Source organism: Nesoenas mayeri, assembly GCF_963082525.1.
Source record: "Nesoenas mayeri genome assembly, chromosome: 1".
NCBI classification, from domain to species: Eukaryota; Metazoa; Chordata; class Aves; order Columbiformes; family Columbidae; genus Nesoenas; species Nesoenas mayeri.
In genome coordinates this window covers 198,238,326-198,257,071 of record NC_137541.1, presented here as the reverse complement: position 1 = coordinate 198,257,071, position 18,746 = coordinate 198,238,326, and the positions used below count along the sequence as shown (strand labels likewise).

Below are 18,746 nucleotides of genomic sequence, written 5' to 3'. Positions count from 1 at the left end.
AAGGAAAACAGTGTCACTAACTCAAATTATGATGTGATTGATACCTTCTGGCTTTGATACCTTCTGTAAGGTGCTCTGAAGGCCCTATGGAACAGTGCACCAGGAAACAGACAAGTGACCCGGAGGTGTGGGAGGCAGCTGAGCATGAAAGAGAAGCTCATTCTCTTTTCATTCGCATGCATTGCAACAAGTTGTTGGAACAATGTTCATCCAATGAATAATTCATGACAGTTAATTACCAGGACTATTATGTTCTATCAGCACCTAGTAACACAGGATATAATCAAGAATGGTCTTTGCTGTTGCTCCCTGTTGAGATCAAATTCTATTTTCTCTATATGCACACAGGAGCAAAGAAATTACTCACTAAAGTTAGAAATTAGACTGATCCGTCTTGCTGGAATTATGTCTCTTGGTGACTTTAAGAACAGTTATACATATACAACAGGAAAAAACCAAACCAAAACAAAAGAGGCAGCATGACCAAAGAAAAAAAAAGATATTTCTACCCTATTATATACCATTTTATTCATCATACTTAACAAAGCTAAACCTGTACAAGTTTGTACATATTGCATTGAAAGGATGGTTCACTAACTTAAAAAGAAAAATGAACAAAACATCAGAAACGTTAAACCTATGTTCCCCTTCGCAATTTTTGTGCAGTCAATATCAGTATAGCAGCTCAAAGCTTTTGAAAGATATGGAAAAACCTCAACAATGAAAATAACAGACCACAGTGTCCCCTTTTAGGCCACTTGCAACTGGTACCCAGCTTGTATCGATAGTAATCTCAAATGCAAAATTCAAATTCCACTATATAGCAATGTGAAATTACAGTCATCAGTAAAGACTTAGGTGTTTAAACAGTAAAGATAAATTGGATCAAAACTACATATACAGTTAAAGACACAGATGAACATACATGACTGTTTAATTTGAGATCACATTTTTACATAGGAGAAATATTACATTCCAATCTACCAGTATGGCTTTTTCCATGAACAGGTGGGTGTTTTCAGATTTAAACATGAAAACTGTTAGTCACCTAAGAAAACTAGAAAATGCTAGTCATGTTAAGAAGAATTAACACCAAGAAATGGAAGGGAGATTAAAGTGAAGTTTGTAACATCAAGATAGACACCACTATGATTTAGTTTTGGAAGACATTTCACCTTCAATTTTATTATTTGTCACAATTGTGGCAGCGTATTTCACCTGTGAACTTTCACCTTAGAATACTGAAAAATAAGGTGTCACATTTTTAATTCAATAGACTGAAATGCACCTGAGCAAAGCAAAATTAAAATTCAAAGACTAAAGAAAGCATCTAGATGAACTCAGTTTTGGTTTGTGGACATGCACAAAATTTCAAAAAATAAAATAAATAAACAGCTTTTGGCACTTATCCACAGTAAGCTGCAAGGTGATTTAATTGAGGATAGCTAATAAAAGTGATCAGCTCACAATGAAACTGTACAAGCCATTAGTTCACATTTAAACAATAAATCTGATTGCAGTTTTGAGCACAAAAACATAACTTAAAATCCTATTTCATTCAAATTTGAAAAACTATATTGATTTTAAGTAGTTTAAATACATTCATTCCCAGTCAAAGTTTTACAGTAACTGATGATTTTCCACCACACACACAACCAAGTTATAAATCCCTGAAACATGGATTTATTATAGGAATACTGATAAAACCTTAACAGAGATACAAATGATACATCACATTGTGTCTTAGACCTTAACCGTAAGTACTTGACCACCTTGGATTGGTAGATGCATCACTCCTACTGTGAGACTCTAATACCATCCTCTAGGACCAACTGGTTTATATTGAATTCACAACAGTTTGCAGTTACCTAAAAAATATGATTTTTTTTAATTACACTATAAAATATTCATCTTCTAACCAGTATTTCAAAACTTTTGCAAAGAAAATTTCTCAGTGATAATGGGGACTAAACATACTAAGCAAGAAGAGCAACTGTAGTCAATTTGAGAAAGTCATTTCAGTATCAGTGCCCCTGCAGAGATTTAGTACACAGCAGTACTTCCCTTGACATAAGCTCATTGGTGCATGTTTATCTGTGCATCTCAGGACCTTAGTCTAGCAAGAGATCTTGGGACTCTCAAAGTTAATCTCATTCTGGCACTAACTTTCTGTGGGGTAGGGCAATTTCCAAATGAAAGGCACTCTGTTGTGAGTGAAATCTGAATAATCAGCAATGCAAATGGACAGCTTGAAACATATTGAAGAGAACTGCTGTAGCCTACATGAGGCCAAGCAGAGATCTTCTAAATATCTCAACTTCGCTCCCACTCCCGCCCCCAATGCCTTTTTATCACCTGGGCAGAACCGAGCTAAGATTCAACTGCACTACCAGATGACTTGCCGAACAGCCCCTGGGCCACCACTGCGTTGCTTCCTGCAGCTCAAAGCAAGCAGGTCTGGACAGCAACCTGCAAGAGTGGTCCTCTTTAGTAGAACAAGAGCACAGGTACACACTACTGGTTTGTCCCTCTTATTATTATTTAATTTTTCCTCACAACTTTTTTTTTTTTAACCCTTCCCTGTTTAAAAAAACAAAAAACCAAAAAAACAATGTCTTGGGAATAAAGCATTCCTTAGGGACAGGAAAACTTATGCTTGTTAGTCTGACTAAATGATGTGCAAAACAGAAGTCATTTCCCTGAGGCAAAGATCTTCAAGTCATGCCTAACTTACATTGTCTATTCTTATTTCAAGCTGTTGAAATATTTGGCACAATGAGGCCTTGATCATCGACTGGAGTCTCATGGCATCATCACAGTCTACATAATGCATTTACATAATCAAGTAGAAGTTACAAATGCTCCATTGTCTCATTCTGTTTCAGTTTCTCACATTTACTCATCACAATTCCTTGACTTCCCAAGGGTGGCATGTGGGCTCCTGGACAGGAAGGCAGAGTGACAAACTTCTACTGTATTCAAAGGTTGCTGTAAGTACTGAGAGCCTGAAAGGGCAATTGCAGTAGTTGTTGGACTCAATACATGAGTAACAAGGTACATGTTAATATAGCCTGTTATATATCGGCCAAAGGTAGGTGACTGAATAATCTCTTTTTGACTTACACTATGAAAAGCATACAGGGAGATAAAAAAGTCATGTTGTGAATGCTTCCAGTCTAAAACACGTAAGAAGCAAAGCCTGAAATTAAGTCTTTCCAGCTTTCCCTTTTAAAATATAAATTGCACTTTTTATACAAAGCAATCTGAAGTCTAAATTGTAGTAAAAATTTGAAGCTGCCTCACTGTACCAGAGTATCTGTTGTTCATCATCTGAAGCACAGGCAACCAGTTTTCATTCTGCACACAGAGCCATACGCTCTACACCTTTCTGCTTTAAAAGGGCCTGCCACTAAATGCCATGCCACTGGGTGCGTACTAAACCAAAAAGAGAAAAATAAGAGTTTAAGGCCTTTATCTCCACAAGGAGCTGAAAACTGGGGCACAACCCATGTCCAATACTTCATATACAAATTAGCACACTCCCACCCAGGGCTTCAAAAATCAGTCATTCTTTCTAATGTTTGTCACACAATCATATCATCAGCAAGCAACAGTGCCAGTTAAGCATTTTTAAGGTCTTCAAAAATCCATAGCAAAGAGCACTTCTGAGAGAGATAATCTAAAGATTTGGTTTAAAAATAGACACCACACTCACATTCAAGGGACATTCTTCACTTTTAGGCCTTTGTCACAAATCTGAATCTTTATTGTTCTGAAATAAATGCTATAAACATAAGATTCAAAACAAGAACTCCAACTTTCAGTCTCAGAAGAGGTGTGGTTCAATGCCCATATCACATGTAACAAGAAAATTTCCTTAAAAAAGGAAAAAGAATTACTGTAAAGTCTTTCTTAAAAATGAAAATGCAATCCTTCGGTTTTCTCATTAGTTTGTGTACAGGTGGGCACCAAAAAAACTTTTGCATTTTCTTTTGAATTCTTGCTATGACGCTTGACGAACTTTTTGCCATTCAACAAATTCATCCAGAAGTACAGGCCCTGCAAATGCATGAAATGTGAAGTTATATTTGCTCAGGTATTACAAACACCTTTTCTTAAAGTACAAAGTTTAAAACTACTGGTCTAGGTAACAACCATGACAATCCTATGATCAAATACTTACGAAGACTCAAAGATGACTACACTCATTTCAATCCAAGGGTGGTAAAAAGTACACAAATAACGGTATATGGAACTATGGAAAAAGGCTTTGCTGACATTTGAAAGGTGCACTGAACTGAACAGAAAGCATAAAAATAAGGTTATATTTTAAATCAGCAGAACTAATACCCTCTTCCTAAGGCTTTCAAAATTTCACGGAATTAGAACATGAACCAAACCAGGATGTCTAATCCAATTCAGTCACAGTATGATTGACTATCAGCCAGCTGTAGAGTTCAGCCGCACGCGCCAGCAGCTCAGCTACTTTATAGTTAGTTTAACCAGAATTTACTATATATTAGTACAAAATGAGAGTATGCTGTTTATAATTCTATTTGCCCATCTGTAGTTTCATGTGGCAAGCAGCTTCACTAGATCCTCAACTGGATACAAGTCGGCTCAAGTACACCATCATACCACTGATATTAATACCACTACAATTAATATCTGCAGTTTGAAGATGGATGGGTATCAGGACAGTCTTTCTGTGCATTGCTGGAAAAGAAATATTTACACCGTACAGTATCATTTCTGTTATGGATTTTTTTAATGCAAATTCAAAATACTGAAATAATACTTGAATAAGCAAAATGTTACGAATACTTACATGCACCATCTTCATCATAGTTGCTAAGATCTGCATGGACAGTTCTGCTGAACTCTAGCACATTGTACCACTGATCCTTGTTCATAACTCTATATTTCGATTGCTAGGGAAAATAATTTCAGGACATTAAAATGTCAAGTGACATTTGATAATGCGGCACCTCATTTCCCATTTCTGTCATTATATCTTCAGTTTCCAACAAACAATTCAATGGGTAACAATGGCTACTATTTCCTTGGTTTTCCATCTCTTGAAAGACTACATACACAGCACGTATTTCATAGTTCTAAAACTACATAAAACAGTTTCTTGAAAAATCAGAGGAAAATTGAAATACCAGGGAATCAGGAAGTCACCACTTCAAAGCTTCAAAAACTGGTAAATTTTTGTCATGCCCTGAAATGGGGCACACTTAGCTTAGATACATTTCCAGAAAGAACAATTACAAAAATCTTTTCTCCAGGGTACAATACAGAATGATTATAAGGACATCTACTTTGCAGCGTTAGTACCGATTTGAAGCCAGGGAATAGTTTCAAGCCCAGCATGCTCCACAGCCCAAACACGTCCACTTTACTGACTAAGCCCGCTGGAGCTGAGCTGACCAAAATTTTCCAGAGACAGCCTGAGCTCAAGGCACCTACATACCATATCTACACAAAGTGAACTTGAAATTCAGCACACATGCAGCTGAAGAGACTACTGGGGCTCTATTACTCAATTTTAAATTTACCTTTATGGTTTAATTAAGAAGGAATTTTAATTGTCGTTAATAAAAGCAGGGAGGGTGAGGCACAGGGATGAAGAAAAGATCTGTGATGCATGTAAGAACATCACTGTTTCATAAGCACAGAGAGCAAGGGGAGAAGAGCAATAAGGATAGATTCTTGAGCAAAACAACAGAAACCCTGAAATCTTTTCACAGAATAGCCCAACTACTGTGCCATCATTCAGAAAGTCAAGGAAACATTTACCTCCAGGTATTGATAAAATACTGAAAACAGTGGCCAAGTTCTTCCAAGCAGAAGAGCTAACATGGATTTTGCAGTATCAATATCAAGACTTCGCTGGTCTTTATCCTAAGGTTGAATAAAGAAAGCACAAAAAAAACCCTCAAGTACAAGTTCATTGAATAATTAAAAAAAATAACTTCTCTAACATTCCAGTAGTCTTACCCTTGCAAAATCAAAGGCGTATCTGTAGATATTCTTAAAGGATGAAATGTCATTCAATTGTGACCGCAAGAAGTCAAATTTACTTTGTAATTTTTCTGTACAGTCACACCTTAAAGAAAAAAAAATGACATTAGAAATTCAAAACAAACCATTCGGACAATGAAAAAATGCCAGCAAACATAAAAATTAAAATGACCAAAATGCAATCAGATGTACAGGAATAATACTATAAAATTAACTTGGAGAACACTGAATATGCTCTACATTTGCAGCTTGCTGAAATGATAAATGCCTGGCTTCTGTAAACAAGTTTTTTAAAAAAATGTATCAGCAGCATAATACAAAGTCTGTGCTTTACTTCTCAAATAGTAGTCTTTGTATGCCATATTCTGCAATTTATATTCATACCCAGCACTATCTCACCTTTCAACCACTGTAAACGTTTGGAGAAAACAGTATTCAGTGTACATTAAGGTGGTAAAATCTAGCTGTAATTAAGGGCTTTATACCTCATCTCTTTGTAAAAACGCAAACCCTAAACACATACTTCAAAACTGAGCAGGCACTCTGCAAAACATGCTAGTCTGCTTGTGTTCCACGACTGGCAAATGCAAGTTCTGATAAGCCTATCACTTGGATTAATCAGTAGCTATTCAACTGAAAACCCACAGGCTGTAGGAGAATGTACAGATCTGCTCACTGACAGGATAGCCCTTTCACAAAAATAACCTTTTGGCAGAACGAAGATCTCCATGTATCTGACTTACTAAGGACTTTTGTTTCCAATTAGAATACGGGTTAGGTTCATCAACAATGGCGGAGGATACTATAATTTACACATGCTAATCCTCCAGGAAAGCCTCACTCAAAAGAACAGATGCTATACTATTTATTCATATAAAAGTGTCAGCTGTCATGATTAAAACACCAAACCCAACAACAGCAGAAACCAACAAACTCCACCTTGCCCTGTATTCTGCCTGACAGAAGCAATACTCTCAGGAACGCAGATGTACTTAAGTACTTCCCTTGGTTACTGGTCCCCCTTCTGGTAGCCTGCAGCCCAGAGAACACATCTGCATCTGCATCTTTAACAGCTGATGGATTCTGAAGCAGCACTGAGTCCCCACCAAGATGAGTGCTAAGTAAATAAAACTATTAGCTAATTCAGCTGCATATTCAGATGACAAGAGCTAATATATTTTGCAATAAACCACCCATTAGGTTGGAAAGAAATTTTATTAAAAAAACAAACAAACCCAACAGCTTTCTTTTTTCCTTCAGCCATCTAATTGCTCTACAAACTGTATCATTTAACCCTTAAAACAGTATTGTGTTACGCTATAAAGACATCTCATTTAATATTCATATCTATTTTTTTCTATGTTCAGACCCTCATATGGAATAACACTGTCCTCTACATTTGAGGATAGATCTACCTATTTAACACAAAACTAAACACTTATGCTGTTAGTTTAGTAAAGATACAAACTATTTAAAGTGGGTTTACCACACATTTTGTCAAATATAATTTGACTGAGATGATTTACCATACCATGGATAAACACAAATTTCAGTATGTTTACATTTCTTCAAAATATTTTGTTAAAATGGTTCAAGTAATAATAAAACTGAGTACAACATAGCATTCCTGTTATTGTCTACTGTACTACTTGCCATATGTATTTTAATGCAGAAGGGATTCTCTTGAAAAAGTTGGTATGAATATGTGCAATTATTAAGCCTCAAGACTCCTGAGCTATTGCCAACCTATTTAAAACCAAGCAGATAAACAGATCACGCTCAAAGAGACAGGTATCACCCTCTGAGACCGAATGCTGGGACATCTCTCTGCTACAGCCATTTTAAGGCATTTCCACCCCTGACCATTGATTTTCTTCACATTAGTGCAGCATGGAGCTGCCAAACTCCTCTTTCATAGGGAGACAGCTGCTTGTGTGGCTGTACCATAAACAAGATGACTTATGTCACCCATACTTTAAATAGTCTTCCTAGCAGTATTTTAAGTTGGAACAACCTTCTAATCAGCACAAGTGAATTAACACCAAAGTTCTATATAGCGACTAGAAAAAGACACTATTTATTGAACTGCCTTTACTATAACATAGCAATAAATAAGGTTACCTCAAGATCAATGAAGCTAGATATTAGCTTACTACATTCTCTTCACATCCCTACCTCATATTTATAGCAAAAATTAGTATCACAAAGCAGTCCTATTTTGATTTCTACTGAGGCAGAGTTCATTTGAGGCATAGCTAACATGGACAGTGATGATTCAATAACTCCTACTCAGCTTTTCAAATGTTTCATAATTATTCACGATTGTCTTTTACTGAAAATAAAAATTAGTAAGATATAGACAAACACTAAACTAAAAGCATTTAATGGTAGTATATAAAGCTGTTTGAAGGTCTTTTAATCTATAGGAGTTCCTCTGCCATTTTCCAGCCCTCTAGATAGACAAAAGGAAGTTACATTCATCTAGCTCATCAACTCTCTTCAAGTATTTAAACGGCATCTTATGAAATTCAGGTTCCATGTTGTAACTGGAGTATACAGAGATCCAAGGAAGTAACAGCTTAAGAGAGCAACCCTCAGCAAGTTTATGGATGACACCAGGCTGAGTGGTGCAGTTGACACACCCTAGGGACAGGATGCCATCCAGTGTCACCTGGACAAGCTTGAGAATTGGGTCCACGCCAATCTCACAAGGTTCAACAAAGCCAAGTGCAAGGTCCTGCATCTGGGTTGGGGCAACCCCCAGTATCAATACAGGCTGGGGGATGAAGGGATTGAGAGCAGCCCTGCTGAGAAGGACTTGGGGGTACTGGTGGATGAAAGACTGGACATGAGCCGGCAATGTGCGCTGGCAGCCCAGAAGGCCAATGGTATGTTGGGCTCCATAAGAAGGAGCATGCCCAGCAGGTCAAGGGAGGCAATTCTGCCCCTCTGCTCCACTCTGGTGAGACCCCACCTGGAGTCTTGTGTCCAGCTCTGGAACGACATGGACTTGTTAGAGAGGGGCCAGAGGAGGCCACCAAGATGATCAGAGGGCTGGAACAGCTCTGCTATGAGGACAGGCTGAGAGAGTTGGGGTTGTTCAGCCTGGAGAAGAAAAGGCTCAGGGGAGCCCTTATTGCGGCCTTTCAGTACTTAAAAGGTGCCTGTAAGAAAGATGGGGACAGACTTTTTAGCAGAGCCTGCTGTGACAGGACAAGGGGTAATGGTTTTATACAAATAGAGGAGAGATTCATACTTAACATGAATAAACATTTTTACAATGAGGGTGGTGAAACACTGGCCCAGGTTGCACAGAGAGGTAGTAGATACCCCATTCCTGAAGACATTCAAGGCCAGGCTGAACGGGACTCTGAGCAACCTAGTCTGGTTGAAGATGGCCCTGCTTATGGCAGGGGGTTGGACTAGATGAGGTTTGAAGGTCCCTTCCAATCCAAACTGTTCTATGATTCTGTGACATCTTTTCCATGTCCTGACAATGATACAGTTTTACTATATCAATTGATTTACAGGTCTAGAGACCAAAAATTGTTTAGACATCAGTACACACTGAATGCTATACTGGCATTAAAAAATATTTACACTATGCTTTGTGTTAGCCTCACAGATGTCAACACAACGAAAGGCAATAACAAGCAAGAAGCAGTCTGTTGGAAAAGCAGCTGATATTAGGTTATCATTAAAACCAATCCAAATACATTTTTTTTAACTAACAATTCTGCAAACAACAAGAAGTTACAAACCTGACTTTCCTGCCCCCCTCTCTCTCTCATGTGGCTTCTCTTGTCCCTACAGATGTGAGATTATGGCTTTATCTTTCTCTCAGTTGGAATCTGATTTTTCTCTCTCCCCTTTACCTGGCCACTCATTTTCAAAAGCTTAACTTCAATGTAAAATTCAGCTGAAATTCTAAGGTTAAAAAAAAAAAAAAACCCAAACAAAACCGCAGACAGGGAGAAGCACTCAGATATTACAGCTTCTTACACTTCCTTAGACAAAGAATTGTTTCTATTTACCTAGTTTAACCAGTGAGTTCTATGGAGTTCAATAAAATCATGAATTGTAATCCCACTTCCCTCATCTTCATTTTGTAATTAGATTTTTTTTTCTTTATAGGTATGTAAAGCCTACAATTGAAAAACACATAACTATGCTTCTCCTTTAGCTCAGATAAAGTCAAATGCTCAACTTAAGTTATTTGCGCTCCAATGGCTTTAAAACAAATAAACCAGTCATTTCCTGAGGGCTACTCATTTCACTCCAAGGAGGTGTCTAAAACACATGAAAGAAATTGCCCAGCAGTACTTGTTGCTCTCTGCTGACTATGAAACAAGCTTCAGGAGTTTAATTTAGATTCAGGCACCTAGCTTTTATAAACACACACACCTCCATATAGAGATATATATATATATATACACACACAAATATATAGGGCAGAATTCACACTACCAACATGATATATTAGAAACCTCACTTTCAGAGTTTAAGTTGCTTAATTCTCATACGCTGTTACTTAGTGCTTGATCCACCTTAATTCTGACAGCGTTTACCTTATCACATATTTATTTTTCTCCTCCTCTCTAAAGAACAAACTTCATCAGCGTATCACAAAACCAGACACAAACAGAATGCCACCTCAAGACTCAGGCACCCTAATGTTGGCATCTAACTGTAGATTAGATTTAGGTGTCTAAACTTTAGGTGTTGCCATTCAGAGAGGTCTGGTCAATCCACCCAAAAGAGCAATTCCGGTCACCAGTCACTAGGTCTTAGAGCAAACTGAATACCTCCCCAGGCTCCACAACATTGACTAGATCTCCAAAGATTGCAGTGAGAGTTTATGTAAGAAATCCAGCTCTTGCATATAAACCACACATTTAGGTGTCTCACTATGGAGTTGAATTCCACCCAACTCTGTTTATGCAATTACCTTATGCGACATTTCACACATTTTGCAATAAGGATTCTGTAATATCAATCAGACTTAGCGCATTAAGAGCACTCTGGGCTTTGAATGCATTTTAAAGTAATTTTTTAATGCAAAAATAATAACAAAGCCATGCAAGAATGTAATAATACTCTACTGCTTTAAGTATGTGAAAATCTTTCTCCTTCAAAACTTCTGTCAAACCTTTCATGAGAAACTAAATACCCGCATCCCAGATGGAATCCCATAATATGATCCTCCCTTCCCAGTGAGCACAAACAGCACAAGTCTACAGATTTATTGTCTTTTTTTTAGGCCAACGAATCTTGAATTCCTTTACGTTAGTGCCACTGCTTCATCCAGATGCTTAGTCCGCAGTCTGCTGTTAGAGCATCCCAGGGGAAGCAAAACATACAGGGTAACCGGTTTAGGTTTACGAAGTGCTCTTGATCAAAAGTCTGTTTATATAAAAATGCACAGCAGCACCATATCTTCTGTCTTGAACACATTTAGCCCACAGCATAACCAGCTCTGTTCTTAAAAGAACCAGAAGATTCCTAATCACAGCAGATTTTTAGAAAAAAATTCTACAATGTTGGCTCTGAAGAGATATCAGATTTCATACATCTTTGTACTTGCATTCTGCTACACTGGCTTACTCTACAGAGCTTCCACTTGGGCATAAAAATTAAGTACTTCAGAGAAGCGGCCAAATTATACCCATTCACTGCATCTCAGAATTTATGCACCCAAATTGATTCTGGGGGCCACATATCCAGAATTTAATCTCTGTTGTCCTAACTTTCAGGCAATTTAATCATTCCAGCTCTTACTAAATTTAAGAGCTTCCCATAGTCACAAAGCCATCAAGACATCTATTGGAAGCCTGATCCCAAATCAAATAAGATTTGCATAGGAGTCTGGCTAGAGTCACTTACTCCATAGTCTCAAATAACCAGAGAGTATCTGCCCAATACAACTTCCCAAACCAATTCACAGGGCAATTGTGCCAACTCCAAGGGTCAAATTAGCCCCTCTTCCCCATAATGCTAAAGCTGCAACAGGAGCTCCCTGACATGCTAAATATTGAATGCAGTGTCATAACTCACCCTTAAAACATTCATTTAATGTAAGTAGCTTAATGAAGAATGAACAAGAAGTGACAACTGAACTAAGCCTCACAAAAAGCTGATCAGTTTAATGAAAGAAACAGCTTCTTCAGGCAGAGCATTACCTCGTCAAAAATTCTTATGAACAGATGGAGTGAGAAGTTTATTTATAAACTGAAAAAGTGTTACTTAATCTAAGCATTGAGCATGGCTTCTGACTTGCATTTAATAAACAACAGTAGTAACCAAAATTATTATCAATGCAGTCCTAATCTATAAAGCTTGGAAATCAGTAAAAGTTTTCTAGAATACTAGTGCAGAGATATGCTTATGGGTATCTCCAGATCTACTTATTTGTGTCTACTAACTGGATTGATGTTGTAATATACTTTTGTAAGAAAAAGAAGCCACAAAAACCTGACTTATTAGGGTTAGACAAAATTTTATCATTTGAGTGAACTCATCAGATTCACAACTTGATGAACAACAGTAGCTGCTTCCAGTTGGTGACTAAGACCAGAGCTAAAAGCAAGAGTTTCTGTGTCTTATTGCCAAAGTACAAGAAATTGAGGATAAGAATAATCTATTGGTACAAACATAAAATTAGAACATTCTATTATATACTTAAAAATACTCTTACTGTAATGAGGTCATTCCTTTTAACCATTCTTCCTTGGTAAAAAATCCCATGCTTTCAGCCTCTAGTTTCCAGGCTAAAACTAACATAATAATCTAGGGGGAAGAAACAAGTGGATAGAAAGAAGTCAGTATGGAAGAAAAGGCTGATTTCTGGCTGTCCAAGAAGAAAACTCTAAGCGTTCAAACATTCTAGCAATTGTTGTACATGCTTGCACTATGTATTTGTTACAATTTAATAATTCAGCTATGTTCAATCTTTCCCTTACTTTATTTTCAGAAATTGAAATTATTACTATAACAAACAAAAAACCCTCACACAGCAACCATGCATAATTAATGCAATCAGTTAAAATATCATAGAAAAGTTCCTAAAAGCAGGAAAATAATGCTTTGTTTCCTGAAATTAAGAATTTTACATAGAACTTAACCTTATCCAATACCCCCTCTTTTAAAGCATTATGAGTACTGTGCAAAAAACCTACATTTTCAGGCTCAACACCGATGTCTTCACAGAACTTTTCCATTCCTTCGGGCCCCACAACTTCATCGGGACCTTCAAAACCAAAAAGAAGCCAGACTGAAATCTCAGTCACATTCACTACTCACAAGGGTTACGCACAGCAAGAATTAGACTGTATTTCATACAAGTTATGTTTAAAAACACATAAATGTTAGAACCATTATATCAACTGCAAAGTTGAGACATGTTTATGACATATGAAGTAACACTATGCATTAAAAGCAAAACTAAACCAGAACTTGTATATTGTGCACTGCCTTCCCAAAACAGCAGACATGTTATTGTAGTTTGTGTATGTGAGTTTTCATAAGATGCCATTGAGCTTCACAATGGCTCAACTCCAATAATTGTGGCGATCAATTGTTTTTAAGACAACTTGGGTACTGCTACTCTGTGCTGAATTTACTCTACAAATAATATTCTTTAAAAAGTTATTTTATCAACAATAAAAACAATTCCATCTAAGCTATTATTACAGATATTACTCTCTCAATGGTGTTAACATTATGGGTTTGCATTAACACAGAAGAAAACAAATCTTCAAACAATGTAAGGTTAGTTTTATGATGGTAAGTAATATGAGGAGGATGATAACAATAAATCAGAATAATGCTAAGCATGTTGGCTATGTCCAAAGCAGAAAAAGGTTTATAACTGCAATGAAAATAACTTTATTAGGACCACATAATCAGGGTTATGCTGTCACCTTTCCCTTTTAATATGAATAAAGCCTCTAAAAAGCAGCAAAAGAGCGTATTTAAAGAGCACATACAAACACACCCTACAATGCTTTGTTTCCCTGACTCTCCCTGGTTTCAGTTATTTCTGCTAAGCCTGTTCCAAAAAGGATTCCTACAGGGCAACCAGACATTATTAGAAGGCCTGTTGACATGTGATGTTAATGCGTCTTGGATTATTATGTCACGACTGTTACTGTGAATATGAATCCATGTAAAAGGTAAAGGCTGTACCTTCCAAAACAACACACCACCTTAAGATTTTTTTGGCAAATTTTGCTACTTATACATAGACAGAACAATCTTTTTGTTTTCCCCTTGAATCTTCAGCTGTCTCCACTTCCTCTGTATCTGCTGCTGTTATTGTACACAGAATTCTTTTTAAGAGTTTGGATAATGTACGTTGAATAATTACTCACTGTGAGATAAGAACATAGTCAATAAAAACTATTGAGAAGGACTACTTCTACAGGAAAATAAAATGCAACTAGCATTTAAGATCATGAACCCCTGCCTCTTGAAAAATGTTGCAAAGAATGTTTTGCCTAGGTAAGCAAGGCAACACCCTGCCATCTGGTTTTGATAAGCCCTTACATAGCATATGTTAAAAAAGTTACAAGTTTAAGTTATGAAGAGAAACATATACAAAGGTGCCTTGGTAATGACAAGTATAAACCTGAATCAGGTTGTTTTGGGCCCAGAAATCATATGTATAAGATATAGATATAGATATAGATATAGATATAGATATAGATATAGATATAGATATGTGTGTGTGTGCGTGCGTATAATTTTCTCTTTTAATGGAAACATTTAATCTCCTATGCTGTGTTATTCCCCTGGAATTCTATTTTATGGTAGGAACATGGCGTATTCTGATTACTGGTTAATTACCAAAGTATAACCCCTAAACTCAGTTCTTGACTCAACAACAAAGCCAAAATTTACAGGCCTTAAAAAAAGTTAAAAGTATGTGCAGGTGTATTTATCACAAGAAAATTACCTGAGAATTACTATTTTCCTAAGAAAAGATGCCTCAAACCTAAACTAGAAAGCAGATTAAAACTAGAATAAGGACTAGTTCATTACTGTGGAAAGACTGCAATGAAAAGATCAGTTCTGATAAATATACTCAAACCAATTGCTGGCAAGTAAAGCATCAGCTCATTTCACATTGACAACTGTCCAACAATGACTTTTAATTACCACTAGTTATGACAGACTTCAAGTAGTGACTAGACCAGAAAAGAAAGTTGGATAAATAAACATCTGTCTAAACTATTTCTCAATGTCCTGACTTCTACTGTCCACTTCAAATCAAGAAGCAGATAATTCTGTACATCCTGGTTCAATACTCTACTGTCCAACATCAGTTTTTTTATTTTGAAGAATGCCATAGTAAGTTATAAAGCATAGAGAAAAGAAGAAAGAGTCAAAAAGAACAAATACTGAAAAGGCAACAGCAAAAACTATACTAAATAAAGTGTATGTTATAAGGCAGTGAACATGGATGTATTTTTAATGTCTACATCAGCATTAAAAAAAAAAAAAAGAGAAAACAAAATGCAAATGATATTTGATGTATTCATTTGTTTTAAACAAAACCATATAGTTTTAAGTATTAATCTAATGCATATTACCTGCATATTCATAAAACCAAGCCAGGCACTTTTTGCTTGAAAAATGTTCCTCTCCACTTATTACTTTACCAGAGGCTTGTGATCTGCAATAGCTTATAGAAACACAAGGATAATAAGTGTTATTTTAATATGAGAAAAGGGAAATAATTTAAAAATAAATTCCAAATTGTTTATTATTAGTTCCAATTATTTAAACTGTTTCAGGAAGTTACATCAAAAATGAAGCTGAATTTGTGAAAAGGCAACTTGTCTCCCATCCTGTTTCAACACCTGTTGGAACATAAAGTTACTCTGAAATACAACACTCTCATAATCCAATTCATTGCAACTATTATTAATACTTTTCCTGAAATAAAAAAGTACTGTTATCTTGTAGATATTAAACCAAAAAATCCACACATAGATGGTCAAAATACCACTACTCAGTAATTCAAATGCCTTATTATTTACTTATATTTATATATACAGGCATTTAAAATTAGGTCTCTAATAAGCAGCATGATCTTCAAGAGTGCTGAATATGCACAGATCCCATTTAGGTCAACAGGAGCTGCAGAGTTTGACATATTTAAAAGTCAGACTATTTATAGTTAAGCATCCAAATTTGGGAAGAAAACTCAGTCAATTTGTTTACATTAAACGCGTAACTAAATATCTGTAATTCTATAGATGTTGGGCACACATGCCAGCATAGTAATATGCAATCCATGGTAAGACTAAAACTGCTCAGCACACACAGCTTCCCCTAGACTTTGTCTTCATTATGCTACACACAACCCAGTTTGCCTAGGAAGTGGATTTTCATAATACATCATTCTTTAAAAGAATACATAGAATATCTGACTTCTTCTAGTAAAAACACTGACCACGTTAAAGCATCCTTAGTCAGTAAAAAGTTGTAGCACCTCTTCAATGCACACTCTTTTCAGATACAAGTTACAGACTTAGACAAAGCTAAGATTATTTATAAAGATGAGGTGACAGTTAATCATATGAGTGGATTTAAAATTATGCAGCTCCTACACTGCAATTTTAAAATGAATACGTCAAGCAGGAAAAGAACAGTTCAGTTCTGAGAGGTGGTGAACAACTTTATCTCCCAGGTACCGCTTTAAACTTCACTGGAAAAGAAAGCGACACTCTCGAAGATGACACCTTATGTGCTAAAAGCTAAAATTAAAGATGCACTGCCATTAAAAACACAAGTCACTAGAAAGAAACAGAGCCACACAGTATGCTACAGTTATCCAGTATAACACGTACCCATTTGTAATCACTGTTTTTATTAAAGAATATTACCTACCAATATATTACTAAATAAGAATGACATATCAAAAATGCTCACGTATCTAACATATTATTATCAGCTAATATGGATTTTAATTTACATCATAGTTTTTGGTCCAATAACTACTAGTTTCCTGTAGATTTATTCTTCTTCTTCTTTTTTTTTTTTTTTTTTTTTTTAAAGGAGCATTCAAAAGATTTTTTTTTAAGATAAAAGAAATTAAGATAATAGAATTTTGGTCAGCAGCGTTCGAGAAAGATGAACTGAAACTACAACAGATGTACAGAAGAGCTATGATGAGCAGGGAAACTGAAAATCTGTATTACAACCCAGAAGAATGAGAAAACACAAGCGCTCGTTTCAAATACACTACGAGGCAGAACCATGAGGGAGGAGTGTTACAAAAAGCATAATGTAGGTACAAGAATGGTTATTAACCAGCTATGAATAAACTTGGACTGAACCTAAAAGACTATTAATGGCTGCAGAGAGTGAGCTCTGGAACAGTTCACCAAAATGAATAGTCATAGCAAAATAAAAACCTGGGTACTTCTAAGCTCAAGCTTGGTCAACCTGTGAGAAAGGCCATATGACACATTTTCTTGCAATAGCCATTCCCACAGTGTTGATTTCTCAAGTCCTTTGTATTCTTACGTTTTCAGGATGCTTGTCATAACCACTGGTTTATTGACCTACTTAAAAGTTCTAATAGATGAAGAAGGCATACAGTTACTTTAGGATAACCACACTGAAAGCTCTTGCTACACCACACTAACGATTTAACATTCTAATGGTAATTTTGGGGTATCATGACATAAGTGGTCTTATAGCAGTCAATGAACAAGATGCCCAGACTGCTGTATTTATTAGAAAAACACTTCCTGATTTTGTTTTGGAGTGTGCTGACCTCTCCTTCCATTTCACTGAAAAAAAAAAAAAAAAAAGATACGATTTTACGTAGACACTGAGTATTGGCAATCTCGAAACGAGGAGATCTGAGTACCCCCGGCAAAAAATGGATACCGGAGCAAATGCTGGAACTGCCCCTGCAGGTAACAGTACAAGTCAGCACCAACCGGGAGCAGCTCCGCGGTGTTTCTGTCCTGAGTGCGAACCACCCAAACGCAGCCGCTCCAACCCGCCCGGCGAGCGACTGCGCCAGGTGGCGAGCCCAGCCCGGCCGGGCCCCAGAGCGGCTCGGCGTGCCCACCGCCTCCGGGCACAGCCCGGCCCCGGGCACCGCGCAAAAAGGGGCAGCCCGGGCACATGCGGCGCGGAGCGGGGCTGCCGCACGGCCGGGGACGCCAGGACCCCCGCCCGCGGAGGGGCGGCCCATGGACACGGCCGTTCGCCCGGGACGTGACAGCGGCGGCCCAGCCCGGGCTGCCCCACACGCCGCTGCCCGCCGGGCGGCGCCACGAGACGGTACCTGCCGAGTTTGCATTTCTTGAGGCCGGTGTCGTCCGCCGCCGCAGCCGCCGAGCCCGAGGACTTCCTCTTCTTCTTCACAGGCATCGTCCCGCCGCGGGCCGGGGGCCGCCCCGCTGCCGGGGCCCGCAGCCAAGGCCGCCCCGGGCTCGCCGCCCCCCGGCCGCCGCCGCTTCCCAACACCGGCGGTGAAGAGCTGAGAGGAGCCCCGTCCCGCTCTGCTCCGCCCCACCCCCGCCGGGCAGGTCCCGTCTCCGCACCGGTCCCAGAGGCGGGTGTCGCGCCCGGGGCGGGAGCGGGGAACCGAGCGGTAGCGGCTGCTGAGGGAACGGCGAGCGACCCGGACGCAGACAGCGCTGGGCAGGAAGTGACAGCACCGGCGGGGCGGGTCCGCCGCCGAGGCCCCGCCTCCT

General features: G+C 38.1%; 1 protein-coding gene across 1 annotated transcript; it reads right to left on the bottom strand.

Annotated features, from left to right (window-relative positions):
- Positions 1 to 402: 402 nt before the first annotated feature.
- On the bottom strand, positions 403 to 18,677 carry DCUN1D5 (defective in cullin neddylation 1 domain containing 5). Its single transcript, XM_080363201.1, has 8 exons — positions 18,335 to 18,677; positions 15,618 to 15,709; positions 13,203 to 13,273; positions 12,722 to 12,813; positions 6,004 to 6,112; positions 5,803 to 5,907; positions 4,829 to 4,931; positions 403 to 4,059 (listed from the first exon to the last, which is right to left on the bottom strand). Exons 1-8 carry the CDS (start codon positions 18,418 to 18,420, stop codon positions 4,004 to 4,006), a joined length of 714 nt encoding a protein of 237 aa, XP_080219327.1. The 5' UTR covers positions 18,421 to 18,677; the 3' UTR covers positions 403 to 4,003.
- Positions 18,678 to 18,746: the final 69 nt, after the last annotated feature.